A 27,250-nucleotide genomic window follows, 5' to 3' on the forward strand; every position below is an offset into this window, starting at 1 on the left:
CCGACAGCCACCGCGGCCTACATCCGCACGGAAAATGGAACACGCGATGGAAGTGCGCATGCGCGGCTTAGGCTTTTATTATATTAAATGGGGTCTCACCAGAGTCTATCCTCCTTTTTCCTACTGGCCATTCCTCTCCCTATGCACCCTAGCATCCTTCTAGCTTTTGCCGTCGCCTTTTCAACCTGTTTGGCCACCTTAAGATCATCACATACTAACACACCCAAGCCTCGTTCCTCTTTCATGCACAAAAGTTCTTCACCCCCTAATTTGGTTTAGGAGTCTATCGTTCATTCGTATCGAGAGCAACTGCATTCTGGTATGGGGGCTTGGGGGACAGGATTGGAGAGTGGGGTTGGAGGGGTAGCGGGAACAGATTGGAGAATGAATTGGGCAGTCTGGATACAGCATTTCCAGAGTCCTCTGTGGACAGTAATAGGAAAGTTTCTTATTATTATGCTGGAGAGGTCATTGCTGCTTCACATCCCCCTGAGTAGCTGTTCTGGCATTAGCCTTTAGTTTGTATTTCTTACACTGTTTATGGGGTATATTAATATGGGAACTTGCTTTTTCCAGAACATATCAGGGGGTCTTTGGGAGAGGGAGTGGGAGGGTGGGGGTACATATAATTGGATGACCTGTATTGCAATGTTTCATACTCTGTAATATTGTTTTACTGTGGAGTCATCAATAAAAATTGTTGAAACATAAAAAGTTCTTCACCCCTAAACTGTATCTTTCCCTTGGGTTTTTGCAGCCTAAATAATAACCTATATACCCCTTGGTTCTTCCTATATATCCAGAGGAGGCCAAGGAAAAAAATTACTATCAGGAGCTTTTGTTGAGAATCTATTACAGAGAGAGGAAATGTATTAGTGGGAAATGTGATTTACAGCAAGACACTAATACAATGTTAGATGTGTTTATAGAACGGAAATTGCAATTAAACCTGAATGTATATGGAAAAAGGGAAATGAGAATATGTTACTAGAGGCAAGATTTATAAGGAAATGAGACTTTATGTATATAAATTAACACAATGAAATTTATTGGGTTGCTATCAGAGCCAATAAGGACATTAAAATGCAGTATTTGACTGAACTGTGGCCTGCACAAGGTTCAGATTCAAAAATGATAAAGATGACTTTGGTGAAATATTTTTGCTGTTTGCACTTCTGTAGAATCATCTTTTTAACATTTGTTGAGGACTTCCATTTACAGTGTATCCAGAGGAAGGATGAGTTTCCCCACTTAGAGAAGACCAAGCTACAGAGAAAGAGACTTAACAAGTGCCTGAAATCTGGTAAAGAATTTCCATAGCTGAGTACTGTGGTGTAACATGGATCGAAGACAAAAAAGAAGATCCAACAGATCTGCAGTGAAGAACGATAAACCAAGGACAAAGAAAAGAACTCCAGACAGGTGTACAAGATGCAGGTAAAATTTATTATGAACAAATAAACAAATTGATGCGTACAAATAAACCACTTATAGCAATATGGGACCCAAAACAGTCCACGTTTTGATCAACACATCTTCCTCAGGGGTTCCATAAAAAGGTGGTATCGAATAAATGCAACAAAGATGCTTGATATGTATATGGTGTAGTGCACAAACAAAAAGTGCTGCTGAAGAGAGCTAAGTCAGCACATTTTCTTTGTGCACTGACTACACCGTATGCTGGTCAGGCATCTTTGTTGCGTTTATTTCATACCACCTTTTTATGGGACCCCTGAGGAAGACGTGTTGATTGAAACGCGTAACATGGAACAACATAACACCAGGACTTTTCCTTCATTTGGCTACCACAAAAGGACTGATTGAAACATAGCGTTTCTTCACAATCCAGCACTACACTCGTTCGGGCACTTGTTTTTTCCCTTTAATGCTGTTTGTTACAAAACCTTATCTAACACGGACCCCTGAGGAAGGTGTGTTGTAGGAAACACGGACCGTGTTGGGTCCCTTGGTTGGTAATAAGATTGTATATACCATTAGAGTTTGAAATAAACAGTGCCTGCATCTTGTACATAGTCTGCAGTTGTTTTTGGATTTTTGCTCTAAGATTCCAATTGGCCAGATCCCTTAGGCCATCCCCATGGTGGGGGCGAACTTTCATGAGGGTCAGCAAGAAGGATTGAGCATCCATCCTGCCGGTGATCTTTCTTGGGGGGGGGTCACGGGTGTTGGCAAGAGAGATTGAAGCTGGAATTAGGGGTTCCTTGTCCGGGGAGTGGGAATGGAAGGGATCTGGATGTTGGTGATGGATGGGAAGGGTAGACATGTTGGGGGGGAGGGTTGGATGAGGGAATGAATGGGTGAGGGAAGATCGGAAGAAGACTTTGCCTTTGAGCTTTGCATCTGCCCTTTCCTTCAAGCACTTACTTATGCCTAACAGCATGTATAAATGTCAATATGGATATTTTTTCATATTCACGTGTATTCCCCTTGTAAAATGGGAAATAGACATTAGTATGTTTGACCTGCCCTAACCTATGTTCTCTCTAAGCAGAGCACGTGAGCAATTGCTCATACATTCTAGAAGCGTCGCTTACAAATTTTACACAATCGCTCACAAAAATACTTGCAAATCTGGAAAACTGTTAGTTTTTAGAACTTGTTCAAATACAAAATTTTTTGGGGAACTTAATCACTCACATGAGAAAAACTCTACACGCATCTGACCAATCCTCAGAGGGAGAATTGGCCCTAACCCCTCCCTTTTCACATCCTAATTACGTGCATCTCCTTGCTATGTAGGCATGATGCTTTGCTATGTGTTTAGAGCCCTTGTTCTAAAATTGCTTTCAAATGTGTATGCCGATGTACAGATTTGAAAGCTACTATTTGGCATGGGGTGATGCTTCTAAATAATGGTCTAAAAGAAACAAAAGATTATTTTAATTAAAGCAGGCATATTAATTGATGCTTATGTTTTAACACATACCTGTAAATCTTTAGATGATTCATCCAAGAAATGTTCAACACTACAATTCTCTGGATCAAATTTGTTGAGCAGCTGGGCCACAACATAAATATGTTTTCCATAGTTGTTCATCTCCACAATAATATAAAGCCCTATAAAGTATATCATAAGAAAACATATGATATTGTAACATTCATGACAGTGAGGGTGAGGTTTAAAGAACAACAAATGTCTGAGTCAAACTCTGTCTCTTGAGCTGAAGGAAACAATCACAGCAAGTACTTTAATATACAGCGCTGCATATGTCTGGTAGCGCTATAGAAATTATAAGTAGTACTGTAGTAGTAATATTGCCTCTTCTATCAAACTGTGCTAGCAGTTTGTAGTGCGGTGAGCTGCATTGAATGGCCCGTGCTGCTCCCGACGCTCATAGAGTTCCTATGAGTGTCGGGAGCAGTGCAGGCCATTCAGCGCGGCTCACCACGCTACAAACTGCTAGCACAGTTTGATAAAAAAGGCCCATAGTGTCCTATAATTATCAAAATTGTAACAGGGTTTATTTTTTATAAGACACTTGGGTTTGTGCAGGTGTTTTTTACATGCTTGAGTAGTCACTTATAAAATTGCCTAAGGGTATATATGCATAAATATAGGGGCTTAAAAGAGATACTGCTTATTTTTGTTGTAAGTATACTAAGTGTAAGTGATTGGCATTTATGTGCATACAGTATAAACATGTTAATGACTTGCAAAAATCTTCACATTCTGCTGTCTAAAAATACAATTCAAAATACATTAAAGCTGGAATATGTTTCACTGATCTGCATAACCTCTGAAAAACTTCACCATGAAAGAACAAATGTAAAAATATTCAACAAGTAAACAAATAAAAAACAATGAGTAATTTTATAACAGGCTGCCTATGTGTAAAGAGCAAGTAAGAACCTAATTTAGGTCAATGTTTTAGAGACTTTTAGGGACTCTTAGTAATATGCAGTAAACAATTACCATATGAATTAGTGCATGACTATTAGCACAGCCATGATAACTGTTACAGCACTGGTATAATAGTGTGTGCTAATTCACAGATTAAATGTATTCCTGTTATGAGGCAGGAAGGCCCCGATTCTATAAATAATGCCTAAAGTTAGGTACCTAGATTGGCGTGCCTAGCTGATCTAGGAATCTAATTTAAACCCCACCCCCTTTTATCAAGCTGCGTAAAGGTATTTTCCAGTGCAATAGGTGAGACATTCTAGACAGATGGGTAGTGTTCCCAAGGTCGCTTGCCATCTGCAGAAAGAATCCACTCCGGATTTTTTCTTTGTGGCTCTGCTGTACTTCACTGGTTTTTCCTTTCTGCATGCATGCCTGCAGGCGTCTGTTTGTTCTGCTCTCCACAATTTATTATTTTATTTGGTATATCTTTCGTCCCTTTTGGGGGGTTTATGGTGCTTGGAGTGATTATTCAGCTCTGTCTGCATTAAGATTTCACAGTGTAACATTGGCTACCCTCCAATCTTCAGATACTACAGACGATTTTAGCGACAGGTTACAGATCACTAACAGCAGGTCAGCAATTTTATGTTTGAGTTATTTTAGTACCTTGGGATGTATACCATCCGGTCCAGGTGATTTATCACTTTTTAACTTGCTGATTTGGGTTAGTACATCTTCCAGATTCACTGAGATTTCTTTCAATTCCTCCACATCATCAGCCTTGAAAACCATTTCCACCAACAAAGAATTCATTCAGTCTCTCCGCTGTGGCCTTATCCTCCCTGAGCGCCCCTTTTGCTCCTTGACCATCCATCAATCCCACGGATTTCCTCACAGGTTTTCTGCTTCTGATGTACTTAATGAAATTGTTATGAGTTTTGCCTCTTTTTTTTTTAGCAATGCCTCTACTGAGTCAGACCTGAGGTCTATCGTGCCCAGCAGTCCGCTCATGCGGTGGCCCAACAGGTCCAGGACCTGTGCAGTAATCCTCTATCTATACCCCTCTATCCCCTTTTCCAGCAGGAAATTGTCCAATCCTTTCTTGAACCCCAGTACTGTACTCTGCCCTATTACGCCCTCTGGAAGCGTATTCCAGGTGTCCATCACACGTTGGGAAAAGAAGAACTTCCTAGCATTCGTTCTGAATCTGTCCCCTTTCAACTTTTCTGAATGCCCTCTTGTTCTTTTATTATTTGAAAGTTTGAAGAATCTGTCCCTCTCCACTTTCTCTATGCCCTTCATGATCTTGTAAGTCTCTATCATATCCCCTCTGAGTCTCCTCTTCTCCAGGGAAAAGAGACCCAGTTTCTCCAATCTCTCAGCCAGTGGCGTACCTAGGGTATGTGGCACCCGGGGCCCATCATTTTTTGACACCCCCCCCCATGTAAAAAAATTTTTTTTTTTTTTTTTTTGCAATAACCATGAAATGGAATAAATGGTCAGAATAGAAACAGGCAGTGAAAATTTTCTTTTATTGAACCTCATATATGTAACCATTATTCCAAACATAACATAACATAAATTATGTCTAAATTGTCATGACATTAGAAGTACATATGGAGTAGTTGCAGGTGATGCTTGGGACAGTTCTGATTGTGTTAGTTCGGTTTTATGTGTTTTTTGAATAGAAGGGTTTTTATTTCTTTTTGAAGGTTTTGCAGTCTGTGGTTGATATCAATTGGTTGTAGAGTTGGGGGTCGAGTGTTGCAGCTCGAATGGCTAGGAGGTTGTCGAACAGTTTTTTTCTTTTGACGTTTTTGGTTGGAGGGTGTGTGAATGGTGCACAAGTTCTCCTATGTCTGTTTGAAGTGGATTGAATTATTTAGCTGAAGAAATTAGTTACCCCCATTCCACACACATTAATTCTCTTCCATTTTTGTTCCCATTATAAAAAACACTGATAAGTTCCCAGAAAAAAAATACATTAAAATAAGAAGTGAAAACAAAGGCCCCTACAGATGAGAACATAACATAAGAATAGCCTAACTGGGTCAGACCAATGGTCCATCATGCCCAGTAGCCCATTCTCATGGTAGCCAATCCAGGACACTAATACCTGGTCAAAACCCAAAGAGTAGCAACATTCCATGCTACCGATCCAGGGCAAGCAGACACTTCCCCCATGTCTTAATAACAGATTATGGACTTTTCCTCCAGGAATTTGTCCAAATCTTTCTTAAAACCAGCTACACTATCTGCTTTTACCATAACTTCTGGCCACTTCATTTTTAAGTTTAGATCTTTCCTTTCAAACAGAGACCTTGCTAGATGTCAAATACAGCACAAGGTAACTTCACATGGACTTAGCTGTGCAGGAAATGTGAATCTCCTCATACACCCACCATATAGTGCAAAAATGTGCAAAGGTCTGTTTTTTTCTTTCGATCACTACATAGCCTAATGCCACACAAGCAGCGCTGTTACAAACATATTCTGTAGGTCAATGCTAAGGATAACAAAGTTTCCTTCCTTGGACCAGAAGGAGATAAACCACTGGAAGAGATCCCAAAACAACACCCAAAGACCCACTCAGTGTGTGAATCAGTTGAGTGGAGTGGACTAACTGGGGGGTGGAAATGGGCCCGGAGTTTGCTCAGCAGAATTTCCCAGACCACCTCTTCCTCTCAACACATTGACACGCTGCCACCATCACCACTAGGAACACCTCACTGGGTAGGCCAGCTATGCTATAAACTTTATAAAACACATTATTATATTTTCTTATAAAGCACATATTTTAACTGACCTCTCTGACATCCTCAGCCTTTCCATTCACAAAAATAGAAGGAAGAAAAGTTCCCATTTCCTGCTGTCTCATGTCCCCGGCCTATACAATATTTTTTTTCTGCAGACCCTTCAAAAGTCTGACCAAATCCTCGTTTCACTTGCATTATAAAGTACTGAGGATGCCATCTCTCCCCAATCCCAGGTCCTAAAGTCTAAGACAGTAGCGCAAACTAATGCTGCCAGATACAGGAAAAAAAAATTTTGATTCGATTCAGCCCTATTGAATTGGTTTTTCAATTCGATTTTCCTGCCCAGTTGGGTGATTTTTTTCAAAACTCCTGGTGGGTTTTATAGCTTTTTCACCCCCTTTGGCTTCTCCTAACCACACTGGCGCTGTGGTGTAAATAAAATAAAGAAACAAAAAGGACTTTTCCTCTTTCTGTTAAATCCTAGCTCACGTTTGCAGTCCAACACCAGCTCTGGCAGGATACACATTTCAAATCTGACATGTTATAATCACAAAACAGAAAATAAAATTAATTTTTCTACCTTTTGTTGTCTGGTTATATTTCAAATCTTGTTGGTCCAAGGCTCTGGTTTTCTTCTGATAACTTGCTTGCCAGGGTCTCCTTCTTTCTGCATGCTAACCATCCATCTGCCAACTCTGTCCTCCCTTTCCATTTCCCTTCCCTTCCCAGGAAGTCTGGTATCTTTCCTTTTTTTTCATCTCCCTCCACAGATCCACCTTTTCTTAAATACCCTTTCATCCGGCATCTCTCCCTCCTTCCCCACCATCCCAGAGTCCACCATCTCTCCGTTTCTTTTCCTAATTACCCTCCTATCCAGTATCTCTATCCCTCCTCCACACCATCCCTTGTGTCCAATTTCTCTCCCTTTCTGTTCCTTCCCTCCCTAAATCCCATGGTCCATCATCTCTCTCCCTCTCCTCTATTTTCAGACCCATTATTTCTTCCCCCCCCCCAAAGTTTGGCATATGCATGTCTCTTTGAACACCCCCTTCCCTCCGTGTACTTCTAAATCATGGTCCCCCCCCAAAGGCCTGTCCCCCCTTAAAGGTCTGCCTGTCCCACCTTGATGGCCTGCACCCCCCTTGAAGGCCTGTCCCTTCCCCTTGTAGGCCTGTCCCCCCCTTGTAGCTTCTCCCCCCCCCCTTGTAGGCCTGTCCCCCCTTGAAGGCCTGCCTGCCTGCCTTTCCCCCCCTTGAAGGCCTGTCTCCCCCTTGAAGGCCTGCACCTCCCTTGAAGGCCTGCACCCCCCCTTGAAGGCCTGTCCCCCCCCCTTGTAGGCCTGTCCCCCCCCTTGTAGGCCTGTCCCCCCCTTGAAGGCCTGCCTGCCTTTCCCCCCTTGAAGGCCTGTTCCCCCCCTTGAAGGCCTGCACCCCCTTGAAGGTCTGCACCCCCCCCAGAGGCCTACACCCCCCCCGAAGGCCTGCACCCCCCTGAAGGCCTGCCTGCCCCCCTTGAAGGCCTGCACCCCTTGAAGGTCTGCACCCCCCCCCGAAGGCCTGTCCCCCCTTGAAGGCCTGCCTGCCTGCCTGTCACCCCCCTCCCCCTTGAAAGCCTGCTTGCCTGCCCGCCCGCCCCACCCTGAACGCCTGATGCCCCGACCCACCCCGAAGGACCGCTCGCCCCCTTGGCCTCCCCGCACCACCTATGAAGCAGCCGCAGCAGGATCGCAAGTCAGCGTCAGCGATCCCTGCGCTGCTTCCTGCGCCACGGTCCCGCCCCTCCTCTGACGTCAGAGGAGGGGCGGGATCGCGGCGCAGGAAGCAGCGCAGGGATGCTGACGCTGACTTCGCGATCCTGCTGCGGGCTGCTTCACAGGTGGTGCAGGAAGGTCAGTGGGGCGAGCGGTCCTTCGGGGGTGGCGGGGGACTGAACGGCAAGGCCGGGAACACCCCCTTAGGGCTGGTACCCGGGGCGGCCCGCCCCCCCCCGCCCCCCCCCTAGGTACGCCACTGCTCTCAGCATATGGAAGGTTTTCCATCCCCTTTATCAGACGCGTCGCTCTCCTCTGAACCCTCTCGAGTAACGCCATGTCCTTCTTAAGGTACGGCAACCAATATTGGACGCAGTACTCCAGATGTGGACGCACCATCGACTGATTCAATGGCAGGATAACTTCTTTCGTTCTGGTTGTAATACCCTTCTTGATTATGCCTAGCATTCTGTTTGCTTTCTTAGCGGCCGCTGTGCACTGTGCCGTCGGCTTCATTGTCATGTCCACCATTACCCCCAGTTTCTCTTCATATTCTTTCTTAGCTGTGTTATGTGAATAATAGTAATTTTAGCCTCACACTGTACTCAGCATTTCAAAATCTACTGGGTTTGTGCAAGCTAAAAACTACATTTGTAAAGTATTAATGTATTCTATTGAAAATGTACCAGTTAGATCGAGTGCTAATTTTCTTTTAGAAAGGCTTTGCCTTAAGATATCCTATAAAAACAGCCTAATTCGTGTATGGTTGTAAAATAACTTATCAAAGCATAGTGCATTCAGAATTTAAATTTTCTGTTAGATGGAACAAAAGACTTTCGTTGCAAGTTAGGGACAAATATAATAAAAGGACTTCCTCATCAATCAGTGAATATACAGTATATAAGAAAGGAGACAAAAAAAATACAAGATTTGGAATATCACTTACTTTCTTATAGTCTTTCTTCTCTGATCGGCCGCGATGAATGCGCACCGAAGGTATTAGGCTGCGCAATGATTTCTGGGGATTGTCGTTTCGTGTGGTAACTGGTGCCCATAACTTCACTGGTAGCTGGAGAGCTCAGGAACTACAACTCTGCGGAGAGTACGCTGCGTGGAGGCCGTGTACTGGTTGCTAAGCAATACGAACTGATTGCTAAGCAATATGAACTGGTCGCTAAGCAACAGGAATAAGAGCGGCAAGCAAATACAAATGTCAGAGTCAGCCAGGTTTAAGTGCGATTACGATGCAGGTAAAAACCAAGTACGTCAGCAAGGTGTGGTGTGGAAACATGCATTGATTTTGTGAATTTTGTGCATTGATTTTGTGAATATTCTAACACCAATCTGAGACCATATTATTAACACCATAAGAACTTTCGGTCAAACCTAAAAAAAAGATAATCGAAAGCTTTTTTAAAAAAATTGTAATTTCGTAGATCTATTTTGGAAAGTAATGTTAACATATTTATAAATTCTTGAATTTTTCCAATAAAACTTCCGAATGGTTACATCAGCAGACAGCCTTTGGCTCTGATAGTCTATCGCGCATGCCTGTCAATTGTTGCCCGTCCCCTCGCCTTCTTTTGTTTCGATTGGAGCAGGGAGGAAGTGTGTCGGCCGTGGGCTGGGGTGAGCTTGGGTTCCAATGCCGGGTGCGCAGGCGCGAATCAAGGCTGCAGATCTCTGTGTGTGTGTGTGTGTGTGTGTGGGCACCCTGTCTAGGTAGGAGATGAGCCGAGGTTGGCGCATGGGGAACTCGAGCCATACAGAGGGCTGTTGAACTGCGCGTGCAGGGAGGGTTGTTTAACAGGGACGCCTGAATCGGGAGGCCCACGCCGGAGGAGACGCTGTTTCTGCCTGGGGTTCGCTGTTTGTCTGAAGTCAGGAGAAGCGCCAGCGCAGCGGAGGAGGGCATGATGAACAGGTTTAGAAAGTGGCTGTATAAACCCAAGGTGAGTCGTGTTTTGCATGTGTATCTGTCTAGATATGTGCACATGTAAGTGCCGAGACTACGTATGGTATGTCAAATACATTTTCATATAGAAAGAGGGAGGTTTGTATGCATGTATTCGCGTGCATAGAGTGTGCATGTGTATCTTCATTATACAAGTAGATCTACCCTAGGTAAAGGAAGTACAGCGAAGGCAAAATGACTCCAGCTTTACACATGCCTGTATTCTTCGTATTTCGTTCTATCTGTGCCGCTTTTTTTTCTTCCGGGGAGGGAGCGGGGGGGGGGGGGGAGGGTACCTGGCTCTTTCTATGCTGTGGACTGTGTTCAGTGGGAGGGAACAGTTCTGTTGTCTGTGAACGGTAAGGCTTTGTTGGGGGTTCAGGGGTTCTGGCGCGCTAAAGGAAGCGTGGCGATCCGCTTGTTCACCTTTTGGGCCGGGCCCCCCCTGTTTCTTACCTAGGGCTGATTTTTGGACGGGATGAAATTGCTGACTGGTGGTTACTGGTCCTGTTTCATGATGCGGAGCCGATTTTTGCTGTGTCAGGCTGGCACCGTGATCCTGTGGTCTGCTCAGACTGTGTCCTTTTTCACAGTTGGGTAGTTTGGTAATATTCCCTTTGGACTTTACATTTTCAGGTTGAATCATCATGTGGGGCGATGCACTCTGCTTTTCTTTAGAAATTAGCTTGAAATTGGAGAGAGAATGAAACTAGATTTTTATTAGAGAGTGCTTAATTTTTCAGTTTTTAGGTCCATGTCTTTAGGACTTGGTTATGTTTTAATTATATATATTAGAGCTGTACTGAATTAGCAGCTTTTGCTATTCATCTGTATAGGAGTAATTGGTAAAACATTCAGCCAAATAGGAATGACTGACTATGAATCTTTTGTCATTCTTTTATTATGATTTTTAATAACTCCACTATTATTCTTTAGCTAACTTTTTTTTCAACTGAGAATTGTTCATAGGAGAGTATTGCAAGTTTGCTAAATTTGATTCAGAACACCAGACCTTCTGGGTTTTCATGGGAAAGGCAAGTTCTGAGGAGAAAAAGTGCCCCCCCCCTTCCCCCCCACTGAACTGAACATTTCACTTAGGGGTCCTTTTACTAAAGTGCGTTAATCGATTTAGCTCACGCTAATTGCTAAAGTGCCCATTATATTCTATAGGCACCTTAGTATTTAGCGTGCACTAAATCGGTTAGCACGCCTTACTTAATAAAAGAACCCCTTAGTACACTTGTAAAAGGAATGGCCAGAGAGGCTTTGGCACACATTTGGTTAAGTTTGTTGTTTCAGCTTCCACCATAGAACTGGGTCTTCAGTTTTTGGTAAACATGGTTCTGTGAGAAATTTGTTAATTATACATTCCAGCTTTCAAGTTGTAATTTTTTTTTTTTTGCAGTGCACTTGAGAATGCAAAAAATCCCAGCAACCCAAAAATCAACTGAATCTGAAGAGCTTTCCTGACATGCGTTTTTGGGAGGTTCTTATTTTCAGTTTCAGTTCATTCCAGATTATTTGAAGGCTGGAATGGATCATGTGAATATTCAACATGTTCATTGCAGTTGAATTAAAACAGATTGAGACAAAAATTATTATTTTTTTATCTGTGTATTTTTTGTCATTTAAACCTTGAGTTGTAACTGTAAGACATGCATCTTTGAACAGTTATGAAAATTGCTCTGTAACAGATTTTATTGTCTCAGAGAGTGCTCTCGTAATCATCAGATATGTTATTGAGGTAGAGAAGTAAACATCACAGCATGCATGGAAAACAATGCTTTACTAGAGATCTCAAACTGTTCATTGTTTAATTGCTGAACATCATCAACTTCAAAAATGTAAAGCAGTATAGCCATGTCTTCCAACTAGAGAGTTGCGCGGGGACAGAGATCCCACCCATCCCCGCCAGGATCCTCTCTGTCCCCACCCGTCCCCGCCAGGATCCTCTCCGTCCCCGCAAGGAATTACCTCCATCCCCGACCGTCCCCATAAAAAGCAGCAATTACTTTTGACAGGATCATCAATTCCACAGTTTCTTTTGTGTTTGCGCTGCTGTTTTCCTTGTGGAATCTCTTTGGTGGAACCCTTTTTTTGTTTTCTGTTTAGGTAATTAACTTATAAACCCCCTCTTTTATTATATGGACGAACCCTGCTTCCAAAGCCTTCCATCCCCGTGGGAGTCCCGTTGGCTAGAGGGGGGTCCCCATGGGAGTCCCGTTGGTTAGGGGGGATTCCCGTGAACTCCGTTCCCGTGCAGTCCTCTACTTCCAACCTTCCAACATCTAATATATTGAGTTTCATCTAGTCATAGCATTGGCCAGAATTTGATGCTTGAGGCAGACCAGTTCATCTGAATACCATGTAAACAAGATGTGGTGTTGGATGAATGTTTAAAATGTCCAAGTAATTTTTTTGATATCTTAATCAATGTTATAGAAGCTTGGGAGAATAAAGAGTTGTGAATGCGTAATTGGCTTATGGGAGCAAAGCAGCTCATGCCATGTACCGTACCTCGATCCGTTCATGCAAGAAGTTACCTCGCAAGTCTGCCCCACTTCATTCGACGAGCATTAGTAATGTTAATTTTTATGGGTCCTCAGAGGGCCACCACGCACTCAAATATATCTCATAGTGCGGGGCTTTATGTACCCTTTCGTCACTGGACCTATATTTTTTATATATCTCATAAATGCTATTAACATAACTTAAGTATAAATATGCTAAAAGTACTTAGTATAGGTCCATGACGAAAGGGTGCATAAAGCCCCGCACTATGCGATATATTTGAGTGCGTGGTGGCCCTCTGAGGACCCATAAAAATTAACATTACTAATGCTCGTCAAATGAAGTGGGGCAGACTTGCGAGGTAACGTCTTGCATGAACGGATCGATTTATGATAGTACTCTTCATTCAAAATATAGGTGAAGCAAGTGCCTAGGTTTTCATCATGTACCGTACCTCTGCATTTCTCAGGGCTTTTGTTGAGTTGGATTCCATTATCTTGTAAGACAATATGAACTTGGCTTTTCCGAATATTCCAATTTGCCAGCATATTTCTGACAGAGTTCCAGCTAAGCAAGCTCCAATGCAACTTCCATGAAAATACTCACAATGTAAAATAGCAAACTATTGCTGGAAGTCATCGTTGATCAGTGGACAGTAAGACACCACAAAGGATTCAGGTGTGTTTTCAAGAGTCCATGAATTGGTGGTGAAATATATTTTTTTTTTTTTAGTTTTAAGAGGCATTTGAATGTTATCCCATCAATGTATGAACAAGATAATGTTTTCTAAAAAATATTTCCATCAAGGATTAAAGATAATGTGCAAAATGGCTCTATTTTTCTTTAGAAAAATTATATTTAGATTCTAGAACAAGATTTTAGCTTTTTACAGCTTCAACAGTGGAGAAAGGCAAAACATCATTGGCTAACATTTTATTAATAGCCTCTTGCACCTTCCAGATTTCTGGACTGTCTTATGTCCCACTAGTTTTCTTCAACATAAAGACCCCCTTTTAGCAAGCTGCGTAATGGGGGTTTTTTTTTAATTGGAGAACACTGCAGTAAAATTTCCGATGCTCATAGGAATTCTGTGAGCGTCGGAGCTTTTACCGCAGCAGTCTGCGATAAAAAAAACACCTTATGCGGCTTGATAAAAGGGGGCCAAAATTACTTAAGCTCAGTTGACTTTCAGGTTCTTATTTGTACTTTGAACTGGTGGCATCTAACTTTTCACCATCAATATGTTTTTATATTCATCAATATGTTTGTGCTCTTAAATGATTGCTTTAAAGCAGAGGTTGTGAAGGTTTTTCAATTGGTCTACACAGGGGCAGTGAAAGACTTTTGTTTGGGGGTGCCCAAGCTGTGCCTCGGACCTCACCCCCATAATAATAGTACTAATTATAATGCCATTTCTTCCATTCATTCTTCATATTGTCACCAACCGACCCCAAACAATAGTGTGTGGGAGCTGGCCAGATTCAATATAAGTAAACTCTTCTTAATGGAAGAAGCTGCTGGTGGTTGTTGAGAACAAAGAAATTCAATTTAAAGAAAAAAACTCACCGACACCCTGAAGTCCTTTGGTGCTTTCAAATGTGCTGATTTTTATTTTCAGCCTTTTCCAAAATAACGTCAGAATGCTCCAATCTGTTATGATTCCAAAATACTCCAGTTCAGTAGCAGTCCTTTCTTTGTCCCATGCCACGCAACTGAAAGGCTGTGTACACCACCTACAGGCAGTGTCCTTGAGCACCTGACTCACCAAGAGAACACAAATATTCAAATAAATAAATAAATAAATAAGTTTCATTATTTCAGTTCAGGAGAGTACTATTGCTCCCAAATGCTAGTTTCTAATATTATTATCATTACTCTTGCACACAGTGTGGAATCTTCACCCAACAGTAATTGATACCTTTTAGCTTACTGGGCTACCACTTTGTGCTCAAGGCATTAGGGAAGAGCTGTCAAGACTGCTAGAAAATGTTTGAATACAAATCCTAAGACCCTCCCACAGCTATTATACTGTGGCCTGCAAAAGTAAAGTCACAAGGAAATTCAAAAAGGAAAAACAAACAGTTCAAAACCCTGTTGTAGCAGATCCTTCAAATTGGAAAAACAAACAGTTTCAAAAATACGAGTCTGCTATGACAGTTTCTTCAAATTGGAGAAAACAAACAATAATAATAAAAAAGCTGCTGTAGCAATTTCTTCACATTGGAAAAACAGGGACATTTTCAAAACATACATTTGTCTGATTTAGACGTATGGTACTAGTCGTCCAAAGTCAGCAGTAAGAAAATGCCTATTTTTGAAAGGCAAACCATCATATGTCTAGAAATTTTATTTATTTTTTTTATTTTCTATCTGGAAATATCTTTACACCACATTTTCAAACAAAATTTTGTCCAAGCCTCAAATGCCCAGAACAAGACTTTTGGATGTGGGAGGGGCCAATATTGTGATGGACTGGCCACTCAGGCATGGCAACAAGGAAGTGGGGGCACCTTACAGGGCACTGCTGTGCACTTCACAAAAAGGGTGCCAGATAAACATCTCCCCAGAACTCCCTTATAGGTTATAGTGAGCCCCCCAAAAAAAACCCACTATACCCACCTGTCTACAACCTCAGTAGCCCTTATGGCTGCAGATGGCACCTATATGGCAGTACAGTAGGGTTGTGGTTTTTTTTTGGTGGACTCACATTTTCCACCATGAATGTTGTGGCTACAGTGGCATATGGGCCTGGGTCCGCCTCTCTATGGTTCACTAAGCCACCTCTGTGCATCTCTAATAGGCTTTCCTATGCTAGGTGCTGATGTTCCAGAGGCAGGTATGTACGTTTTTAATCTAAACAGGGTCAGTGAACAGTGTGTAAGGGTCTTTACTTTGTCTCTGCAGTGGTTATCTGGTCACTTTCGATACCTTTTAGGCAATTATACCTATCTTTACATCTAACTCACAACATATAAATTTTGCCTATGCAGTCTCATCAAACATTCGATTATCCCTGCAGGACGACTAAGTCTAGGTTGGCCCACATACCTCACAAGTCCTGCCCTAACCACTCCTACATAATGCCCCTTTCAGCTCTGGGCGCACAGCAGGCTTCAGAGGCCTAAAATGTCCCTGGATATGTCCAAATAGCCATTTTGGTTATCGGCACTTGGGTGACCTGTCTTTTAGATCATCCAAGTGCTGACTTGGGCAGGTTTTTAGACATATTTAAATTTCGATTATGAGCCCCATACAGTCTGGCAGAAAGTCACCTGTTAATTTGGTAAAGGTCGGCCACCTGTTCAGTAGGCAGCTGCAGGCTGTTGGGTATAATGCCCTTAGAAATGCATCTATTGTGGGCTATCACATAAGAAATTATATCCCAACGCAGGACAGCTTTTGTTGTGTCCCAAACGAGAGGGGGGGTCTCTATGTGTTGTCCATTGAAAGAGATAGAAGACTCCCATTTGTCCGTTAAGTAGGATTTAAAGTCAGTGTCATCTCGCAAGTAAGAAGGGGGATAGGGGGATAGGTTCAAGACAAATGCAAGGAAGTTTTTCTTCACCCAAATGGTCGTGGACACATGGAATGCGCTCCCGGAGGAAGTGATCAGGCAGAATACAGTACAGGGATTCAAACAGGGATTGGACAGATTCCTAAGGGACAAAGGGATCGTAGGGTACTGAAAGGGGTGTGGGGACAAAGGGTCAAGAATTTGATGGGAAGATAGGACTTCGATGAGAAACCAAGGGGTGATTCAGACAGGTCATGACCTGTTGGGCCGCCGCGGGAGCGGACTGCTGGGCATGATGGACCTGTGGTCTGACCCAGCAGAGGCACTACTTATGTTCTTATGTTCTTAAGGGAAGCGCCAGTGTATATGTGGAGAGGAAAGAGTTGGGATGTCCAGTTCAAGCCAAATTAGTGAGTGGTCTGAAATTTCTGTTGAACCTATTTCAGCTCTGTAAACGAGGTGGAAGACCGTCTACGAATTAAGCATATAGTCCAGTTGCAACATCAAGTTATGAGTCCGCGATACGTGGGTGTAGTCATACTCTGTGGGGTGTAAGAGGTGCCACGGGTCGACCAGCTCAAGGGCAGTGCACAAGTAGGTGGTACCTTTCACTTTGTGTCTGCGCAAAGCTGGACCTTTTGGGTAACTTGAGGGTCAGCTACCTGGTTTAAATCCCCCACTAATAGTAAGGGGACCGATATATCACGGAGCCCTGCTTTGATCAATTCAGTGAAAAAGGCATGGTTATACACATTAGGGCCATAAATTGGGGGGGGGGGTCTTCTATATGCAAAACATGTTAGTTAATAATAATAATAATTTTATTTTGTAGATGAGAGTTAATAAAAAGTGAAATTCCTGAAAAGGCAGAACCTTTACTTATTGTGTATTATTACAGTACCCAATGGAAATCAATCCCAAATCATTAAAAAATCCTTCATCTCCAAGTCTTTTTTTTTTTTTTTTTTCTATCTCATAGCTTAATTCATTATGACTGACAATAAATAAGTTGCAGAATTTTCAACTACTGTGCACAGAATTTTACATGTTTTTTAATGCAGAACTCCTATAGTTAAGCAATTGTTACTTCTGAAAGTGTTATTCTCCCATGACAATAATACAATGAGCCCATGATTCAGGTGATTCACTGTATCTACTTGTTACCAATAATGAACAAAAACAGGCATTTACCTCAAGATTTATGAGTCATTTATTACAAGATTGTTTTGCTGCAGCACTAAACTAGTTGTTGTCAAGATTACTTAAAGTTTACTTTCAGACATTAGTAATTATAAAACAATCCATTTTGTGTTTTCACAGCTGAGTAGCTGGGAAGTCCATCACCTAGGGCACAGGTGTCAAACTGAAGGCCCGCGGTTTGAATCTGGCCCGAAGTCCGATGCCCCCAGTGTTATCTTGTGATTGGCTCCCTCCTCACAATCACAGTGTGCAGTGGCTCCTCACGCGTCCCGTCCCTCATCCAGAAGCACTCCCTCTGACAGTGCGACGTCAGAGAGAAGGCTTCCGGCTCAGGCGCAGGATGCACGAGGAGCCGCTGCATGCGGCTTTGTGCACACTGTGGCTGTGAGGAGGAGGGAGCCGGCCACAAGATAACACTGGGGGCATCGGACTGCAGGCCGCATAAAATGGCCAGGTTGGAGCTGGCCAGAAGGTAAGACCCGCCGGAGGGAGGCACAGCATGGAGGGAGGGAGACAACAAAGGTAGGGGGAATGAATTTACAGTATTTTCAATTTAGTGTTTGAATTGTGTCAATTTTGAGAATTTTAATCTGCTGTCAATCTTTTGCACTGCTCAGGAAGAAATACATTTGTTTCTTTTTCTTTGGGGGTTGTACTGCATGCAGAGTCTTGAATCTTAGGGTTTCCTTTGTATATATTAGTACTTTTAGTTTTTGGTCCCCTATTTGCAAAGGGGTTATCTGTGTTTTGGTAGGAATTAATGTTGAGAAGCATACAGTGTGCTGTGTGTAGTTTAATTATGTGTTAATAAGATTATATTGTGTGTGTGTGTGTGTACTGTATATATGAAAAATGAATTGAGTTTTCCTCATTAATACTGGGTATTGTTATCGATTCTTCACTTACATTTAAGGACCAACTAAACTCGCTTATTAAAAAGTGTTTTTTCAGCCTCCGTGCTCTGAGAAGAGTGAGAGCACTTTTTCACCAACAACACTTCTCTGTATTGGTTCAATCAATCATTTTGTCAAGGCTGGATTACTGCAATTCAGTGTATTTGGGTCTTTCAAAGGTCAGTCTGCAGAGACTTCAATTAATACAGAACACTGCAGCTAAACTTGTTTTCGGTAAGAGTAAATTTGATCATGTAACCCCTCTGCTCAAGGAATTACATTGGCTTCCAGTGTATCTTAGAATTCAATTTAAGTGCATTTGTATTGCATTTAAGATCCTATTTGGCATTTTTGCCACTTTGATTCCTTTAGACTGGAATGTTCATAGATCTCATCTTACATTTCCCTCTCTCAGTGGTAAAAACAGAACCTTTAAGAGATTTAGTTATTCTTTTCCTTTCAAATTAACCAAATTCTGGAATGCTTTACAGCTTACATTAAGAAGTTTAGGTTCTTTTGCTTTATTCCGGAAAGTTGTTTGCTAAACATTTAGAAATTAACTATTTCAGTCTACTTTTTCTTGTCAAATTTATGTATTATGTTTTACATTATTGTAAACTGAGTCAAGCTCCTCTTGGTTGATGACTCAGTCTATAAAACTAAGTTTTAGTTTAGTTTAGTTTATATTTAGTACTATTATGGAAACGGGGTCTGGGGCAGAGATTGGATGGGGTCTGGCCCGCGACGTAGCCTGAGTATTGGATTTCAGCCCCTTAATGTGATTGAGTTTGACACCCCTGACTTAGGGGGTATTTTTTAAGGTGCACTGTACCAATAACACATGTGATTTATTCTTTAATGGGCATTAAAGGTAATATTGTGCATTACATTTTCATCACACATTAGTTTAGGTTACCACAGGATACATAATGAGATACACAGAATACAAAACACCTCATTATTATGAAAAATCAAATAACACAGCTTCCAGTATATTCATAATTCCTAAGGGGGGAAACCCAGCTCAAACTAGAATTTCCTTGCCAGCAGCAACAGATGAATCCAGAGACAATTGGATTGTTTCCATCCACCAGCAGGCAGAGGTAGAGAGCACCAAGCTGAGCTCTGTCACATATAGGATAGTATGGTTATTGGTAATCCAGTATTCTCTCTCTCTCTCCGCAGGCGGAATGGATGGTCTCTCTTCTGCTTCTAGTTTCATCTGCTCAGCAGCGGAGCCTTCAAGCAGCTAGGTCTGACTCCAGGCCCAGCTAAGCTCTTGTTATGGCTATGCTAACTCAGTGGAGCAAGGGTATTATGCCTCCTGGGTGCCTATTTCAGGGTATAGCTGGTAGTGCTGGTTCCCTACCTATCCTCTGTAGCCCCATTCCTAACCCCCTTCTAATGGTAAAAAAAAAAAAAAAAAAAGCTGATAACTAAACTCAGAAGGAGTGCAATGGACTAGAGGCATTTGGAGCCACAGACGAGTATGTGTGATTTGAATCTGTCTTTATCACAGTGAGTATGGTTGTTTGGTTTGGCTGTTCATTTTTTTTGTTTACTCCCTGGTTGGCGCTGCCTCATATGCCGTCCATGGTCTGAGGATGCTTTGAGGAGTTTCCCCCCCCCTTCCTGGTTTCCCTCCTCCCCTGAAGGGCCATGTTGGATGCCCCTTGAGTTTGGTTTCACTGTGACGTGCACCTTTCCTTTGGCTTTCGTGGGGGAAGAGTAACTGCTTCACAGGTGGACGTGGTTGGAGGAGCAGCTCAAGAGCTCTGCAGTTGGTATCCCTGTTGGATGTAAAAGGCTCTGTCTTTTACATTCGGTGGCTTTGGTGCTTCAGGTATGCACTGTACCTTCTGCTTCCATAGGTGACATTTCTTCTCTGCCCTGGGAGGTATGTTGGGCCTCAGCTCTATTTTATTGGTTTTTTTCTCAGACTTGCCCTTGGGCTCTCAGGGCTTGTCTCAGGCACCCGTTGTCGATTACTACTGATCATTTCTCTAGCACTACTGGACATACACAGTGCCTGCCCAATGTTGTACCAGCCAATCTCTGGATGTAAAGTGTGGGCCTGGCAACCTGTTGGCACCACTTCATCTTTGGATTGAACATGGCGCCATCTCTGAATATGGTGTGCGAATCCACAGGCCAGGGTAGAATGACGCCATATCTGAATGTGGGGCTCACATTTAGCAGTTTGCTTACCACTGCCCCATCGCAGGATGTAGAGCACAGATACGGTTGCCTGTTTTGAGGTCGCACCACTTCTGGATGTAGAACGTAGATTTGGCTACCTGATTTGCATTGCTCCATATCAGGAAGGATCTGACGGCTAGTTTGGTGTTCTTCCATCTCTTGTTGTTGTGTGTGACTATGGCTCCCCATTTGAAGGCACAGTTCCATTTCTGAATGGAGAGAGCGGCCTCCACTACCTGTTTGACATTACTACTTTTCTAGTGGCCACTTCAGGCTGGTCAACATGATCCCATCTCTGAATGTGGAGCGTGGCTCCTTCGATGGCTGTTTATGATGGGGGATCCATTTGACAGTCGCTCCACTGCTAATTGCAGTGCGCTGTTCCAACACCATATCTCATTCTTGGACCTTGAATTGAGACTGTGTGTGAATCAGTTGCAGAATCCAGCTTGGTTGCTGGCTGTTGAGCATGGCTCTACTTTGGTCGGCCGGGCTCAGCTTCATTTCCAGGGATGAGCACTTTCCCAGGTCTGGGTTTGGCCATCTCTCCAAGACTCTTTCATTACTGTCTGTCGAGCGCTTAAATGTCTAGGCAGTCGGTTACATATACATGGTGCAGCTCGTTTCAAGAGGGGTGGATATGTGAATCTTCTTTAATGTCCATCTAAAATTTGGGGCTAATTGTCTTTTCCTTCATGGGACACTCTCCCTTTTCTATTAAGTGCTTAGGCACCTCTGGTTCCGTTCTGTTCCATAGTCACTAAGCTTTTGCAGGCTTGCCTTCGTGGTTTAGATTTTGCTTTGAGTGGACCAGCTCTTGCTCCTGGAAGGGAGATGATGGTCCTACTTAAACCATTCCTTCATTTCCTTGGTGGTTGGCGGACTGCCTGACTTGGTACCTTCTCCTTCCTATGTTCTGTTTTGTACTGCTTTGCTACATCCCACTCGTCTTTGGATTCATCTGCTGCTGATGACAAGGAGGAAAAAATTATGCTTCATACCTGATGATAATCCTTTCTTTTATTCACAGCAGATGAATCCAGAGTTCTGCCCTTTATGTATCTCTTTGTTCTGTATGTTTTGACCATGGAGTCTGCTAGGTGTGGGTCTGGTTGTTGGAAATGTGGTTTAACTTTGAAGAGGGAGTGCATGGCCGGTAAGCCTGTTCAGCTGATCCTACTGCTTTGTTACAAAGAATACTGGATTACCAGTGAGCATATCATCCTATATGTGACAAACCTCAGCTTTGTGCTCAGTCTCCATCTGCTAGTGAATGAACACAAATGGGATAGTACGCCTTAGAGCGCCAGACGGGAGTTATGTGGAAACAGATTCAGATAAAGCTAAACTGCTGAATGATTACTTCTGCTCTGTCTTTACCTGCGAGGCATCAGGGAACGGGCCTCGGTTGGAAACAAAGCAAAGCATGGAAGATCCATTTCAGAATTTTGAGTTCACAACTGCCGATGTTTACAAAGAACTTTCAAGACTCAAGGTGAACAAGGCTATGGGGCCGGACAATTTACACCCACGAGTGCTCAGAGAGCTATGCGATGTTCTAGCGAAACCGTTAGCCATGCTCTTCAATCTCTCCCTAAGTACGGGGAGAGTCCCCCTGGACTGGAAAACAGCTAACGTCGTTCCTCTGCACAAAAAGGGATGCAGAGCAGAGACTGCGAACTACCGACCAGTGAGTCTCACATCAATTGTGTGTAAACTCATGGAAACTCTACTTAAAGGAAAATTAGATACGATTTTAGATGAGGGAGACCTAAGGGATCCCCGTCAACATGGATTCACTAGGGGTAGGTCATGCCAATCCAATCTTATCAGCTTCTTCGATTGGGTGACGGGAAAACTGGACCTGGGAGAGTCTCTGGACATAGTGTACTTGGATTTCAGCAAGGCGTTTGACAGTGTCCCGCACCGCAGACTATTAAACAAGATGAAGTCGATGGGTCTAGGCGAGAAGCTAACTGCATGGGTCGAGGATTGGCTGAGTGAAAGACTTCAGAGGGTGGTGGTCAACGGCACCCTCTCTGAGACATCGGAGGTAACTAGCGGAGTGCCGCAGGGCTCGGTCCTGGGACCATCTCTTTTCAACATATTCATAAGAGACTTGACCCAAGGGCTTCAGGGTAAAGTAACACTGTTCGCCGACGACGCCAAACTGTGTAATATAGTAAGTGAAAACAATCTTAAGGATAGTATGACGCAGGATCTGATCATGCTGGAAAACTGGTCCTCGACATGGCAGCTGGGCTTCAACGCTAAGAAATGTAAGGTCATGCATCTCGGCTGCGGAAATCCATGCAAAACTTACACCTTGAATGGAGAAACACTAGCTAGAACTTCAGAAGAACGGGACTTGGGTGTGATCGTCAGTTCAGACATGAAGGCTGCCAAACAAGTGGAGCAAGCCTCATCCAAGGCAAGGCAAATGTTGGGATGTATCAATAGAGGCTTCGTCAGCCGTCAACCTGAAGTCATGATGCCGCTCTACAGAGCCATGGTGAGACCTCACCTGGAATACTGTGTGCAGTTTTGGAGACCACACTACCAAAAAGACGTGCTTCGAGCTGAGTCAGTCCAACGAATGGCCACTAGAATGGTCTCCGGACTCGGGAGTCTCCCATACGAGGAAAGACTGGACAAACTGCATCTCTATACTCTTGAGGAGCGTAGAGAAAGGGGAGACATGATTGAGACGTTTAAATACATCACAGGTCGTGTCGAGGCGGAAAGCGATATATTCTTCCCCAGGGGACCCTCGGTCACAAGGGGGCACCCGTTCAAACTCAGAGGAGGGAAATTTAATGGTGACACCAGGAAGTATTTCTTTACAGAACGGGTGGTAGATCACTGGAACAAACTTCCGGTGCAAGTGGTCAAGGCCACCAGTGTACTCGACTTTAAAAATAAATGGGACATCCACGTGGGATCCCTAAGGAGGTCGAGCTAAGGAATTGGGTCATTAGCACTCAAACTTGATGGGGTGGGACAAAATAGTGGGCAGACTTGGTGGGCTGTAGCCCTTTTCTGCCGTCATCTTTCTATGTTTCTATGTTTCTAACCCATTCATCTCTGAATTCATCTGCTGTGACTAAAGGAAAGAAAATTATCAGGTATGAAACACAATTTTCCTTTTGCAATCCTACTTAATGCATCATGATGCTCCTGGACCCTATTTTAAAGGGCCCGGTGCTTTTAAAAAGCAGTCTCTCCCCCTTCCCCACAGATACCTCTGATCACAAGCCCCTGAAAATAAAGTTCCATGAGCAAGGCCCTCCTCACCCTCCACTACTGTCCCATGCACCCTTCCTTTTTCTCCAAGGACTTGCCATAAGAAATAATACCAAATACTCCAAACTCTGTAAAAATTTGAGTTACATACACCTTCCACCTATGTGTTCTTAAAGTTGCTTTTTAACTCCTAGCCCCCACTCGCTTGTAAAGTACCCATGCCTGAGAAACTACCTAACCACCTACTTGTCCTGTTTATTTGTTTGATTAAAGTCCAGAGGTGTCATTAAGGGGCTGAAATCCAAAACACAGTCTAAGTCGTGGGCCAGACCCCACCTCCATAATAGTACTAATTGTAACACCATTCTTTCCATTCATTTTTCATATATACACACACATACAATATAATCTTATTAACAACACATAATGGTCAACCACAAAATTAAACTACACAAAGCACACTGTATGTTTCTCAACATTCATTCCTACCAGAACACAGATAACCCCTATGCAAATAGGGGACCAAAAACTAAAAGTACTAATATATACAAAGGAAACCCTAAGATGCAAAACTCTGCAAGCAGTACAACCTCAGAGGAAAGAAACAAATGCATTTCTTCCTGAACAGAGCAAAATAAAGACAGTAGATGTAAATTCTCAAAACTGACACAATACAATCATTAAACTGAAAATAAAATCATTCCCCCTACCTTTTTTGTTTCCCTCCCTCCATGCTATGCCTCAACTAGATGCCTCTCTCAGGCGGGTGTCATATCTTCTGGCTGGCTCTCGCCTGGCCGTTTTATGCGGCCCATGGTTTGATGCGGTGTTTTCATTGCCACCCCCGGTGTTATCTTCTAGCCGGCAACCTCCTCCTCACTGCGGCAATGTGTACAAAGCCACGGGCAGCAGCTCCTCATGCGTCCCGTGCCTCATCTGAAAGCATTCCCTCTGACGTTGCGACATCGGAGAGAAGGCTTCCGGTTCAGGCGCAGAATGTGCATAGGAGCTGCCACCCGCAACTTTGTGCACACTGCGGCAGTGAGGAGGAGGGAGCCAGCCAGAAAATAACACTGGGGAGGCAATGAAAACGCCGCATTGCACCACGGGCTGCATAAAGTGGCCAGGCAGGCTGGATTCGGCCCGCCGACCTTCAATTTGACACCTGTGGATTATACTACAGAGCAGGAACTGTCTCTTGAATGCTTTAATGTACAGCGCTGCATGCATCTATCATCAGTGCTATAAAAATGATAAGTGGTAGTAAAGTAATAATAATGTGATAAGTAGAGGGACTTGTCAGTTATTAGTACATTGCATCCAACCATCAATGCGTATATGTGCTATGGAGGCAATATGCTTATTATTTTGCCCTTGCATTTTAAGCTTTTGCCTAATAACATCCCTGGGCTACCCTTCTGTGAAGTAACAAAACCCTTATGTGAAAATATGTATTAACTAAATACGTGTTCACTCAGCTTCTTATGCTTAATCTTAATTTAATTGCTTTAAATAAAAAAAAGAAGACAATTTATCTGTGGACTGCAGTTTGCTAGCCAACACTAACAAAATTAATCAAATAAACAGTGCTCATAAGCAAAAGTCTCAGGAAGCAAACCCTATGGAAATAGCTGGGAGGAAGTTTCCAGTTTGCAGGCAGAATTTCTGACAGCCTGTAGAAATAAACACTAGACAGGCTTTTCCTTATATGTGAGATTTAGGCGTGGGCTCCATATATTTAGTTTTTGGAAGTATGACCCCCAAAGTTATCATATAATGTTTTTGTACCAGAGGTTTTGTCTCTGCATACCCCAACTATATTACATTAGTATTTATGGATCGCTAATATGCCCCAGAAGGAGTTCAATGTGATTAACAATTTAGAAGAGCCTGGTTATATCCAGAGATTACATTATTTCGTTAGGGTTCATGACACAGATAACTTGGTTTGTGTATTAAGGCTTGTGGTGTGGAGAAAAAATTGACTATATTCTGGTGTTCTGGAGGTACTGTCCTTGACTTGGGTACACAATTTCTTGGGGCCAATGATGCGCTGGAGTTTCATCAAAGTAGGCCACAAGCATCTTCCTGGTTGTTTAGGTTCTGTATTGTAGTGCTTTGTAGGAGTTTGATCCCCACAGTAAACTCTAAACCACAGGTAGTGCTGAACTCTTGTTGGCTTATTGTTGAAAAAAATAGCAGCAGCTTTAAGAAGCAATTGCACTGGTGTGCCAGCAGCTCCTTTCAGGCTCCATGGATAACTGGATGTAAAATCCATTTAGCACTAATCCACCCCCTGCTCTGTCTTCCCAGACTGTAAGATGTGTGCTTTACTGCAGATTGGCAGACCTTTATCTGCCATCATGTTTCTATGATGGCAGATAATTTCTCTTCCCAGTTAGGCAGCCCTTTCTAGCCTGTAGACAATCGGTTGAATCCTTACCCTGCAAGCAGAGATCAGTTTGCTCTCCTCTCCCTCTGACCAAATCAGCCAGCTGCCTTACTCCCAGATTACTTACCTGTAGTTCCTTTTATGGCTCTTAGTCTGTTTTTGATCCATATGACATCTGTACTCTTGCACAAATTCATTTTTTCTCTGTCACGAGAATAATGCAAGTGTGGTGGCACTGCAAAGCTCATATTATCTTAGGACAAGCAGGCAGCATATTCTCACATATGGGTGATGTCTTCCACAGAGCCCAGTATGGACAGTATGAAAAGTGAACTGTCACTTTAAATTTTAAGAAACTTTGTTGCTGCCCGCACCACTCAAGCACAACTGCCTTCCCACCGAGGCTTGAGGCCCCTCAGTTCTTTATTTTCCACGGAGTGAAGAAGTACTGTTTGGCTAGACTTCGTTCAGTCTAATTTTGCCTTCCTGCTTTCGCATGTTGTGTTTATTTTTTCTTTCTTTTTTCAGTGACCATCGAGTTCAATTTCCCTGAAGTAATTTTTCCATCTGTCGAGAATGTTGAAGGGTTTTAAAAAGTGTCAACAGTCTATTTCGGCCACAGACCCCCATAAATGGTGTTTACAGTGTTTAGGCCCTGAACACAAAATAGAGACTTATTCTTGCTGTTCAACTTTAAAATCTTGCTCTCTTAAAGCCTGTCGTGCTCAACAGGAACAGTTATTCGGCACTGCCATGGATATCGCAAGAGATCCTGGCATTGGGGAAGCCAACTAAGAAGCCACCTGCTTCCAAACAAGTGTCGCAGGTCTCTACCGAATTGAGTCGTTTGATGCAGATCAAACAATGATGCCACCACTCTCCAGCTTCGCAGGTTGTCTCTCCTACAAGGTGTGCATCCTCATCAAGGTCACCCACTCCAAAACAACCTGCTGCACTGATGGTACCGGATGTT

General features: G+C 43.1%; 2 protein-coding genes across 7 annotated transcripts in view; one reads left to right on the top strand and one right to left on the bottom strand.

Moving 5' to 3' along the window:
* The window catches only part of CFAP99 (cilia and flagella associated protein 99), a 210,526-nt gene extending 199,632 nt beyond the window's left edge, over positions 1-10,894 (bottom strand). The window contains exons 1-3 of one of the 2 annotated variants that reach the window (XM_033950677.1): positions 10,782-10,894; positions 9,318-9,545; positions 2,948-3,078 (exon numbers count right to left, since the gene is read on the bottom strand). In XM_033950677.1, coding sequence (XP_033806568.1) covers positions 2,948-3,058 — 111 coding nt within the window. In that variant the 5' untranslated portion in view covers positions 3,059-3,078; positions 9,318-9,545; positions 10,782-10,894. Of the gene's footprint in view, positions 1-2,947; positions 3,079-9,317; positions 9,551-10,781 lie in introns of those variants that run through there. The other variant, XM_033950685.1, reaches the window with a different exon arrangement.
* ZFYVE28 (zinc finger FYVE-type containing 28) overlaps positions 9,952-27,250 on the top strand; it is a 304,842-nt gene continuing 287,543 nt past the window's right edge. For 3 of the 5 annotated variants that reach the window (XM_033950646.1, XM_033950658.1, XM_033950654.1), the window contains exon 1: positions 9,952-10,323. In XM_033950646.1, coding sequence (XP_033806537.1) covers positions 10,285-10,323 — 39 coding nt within the window. In that variant the 5' untranslated portion in view covers positions 9,952-10,284. The remainder of the gene's footprint in view (positions 10,324-27,250) is intronic. The other 2 variants (XM_033950636.1, XM_033950665.1) reach the window with 2 other exon arrangements.

The sequence above is a fragment of the Geotrypetes seraphini genome, chromosome 1, assembly GCF_902459505.1.
Source record: "Geotrypetes seraphini chromosome 1, aGeoSer1.1, whole genome shotgun sequence".
Lineage (NCBI taxonomy): Eukaryota > Metazoa > Chordata > Amphibia > Gymnophiona > Dermophiidae > Geotrypetes > Geotrypetes seraphini.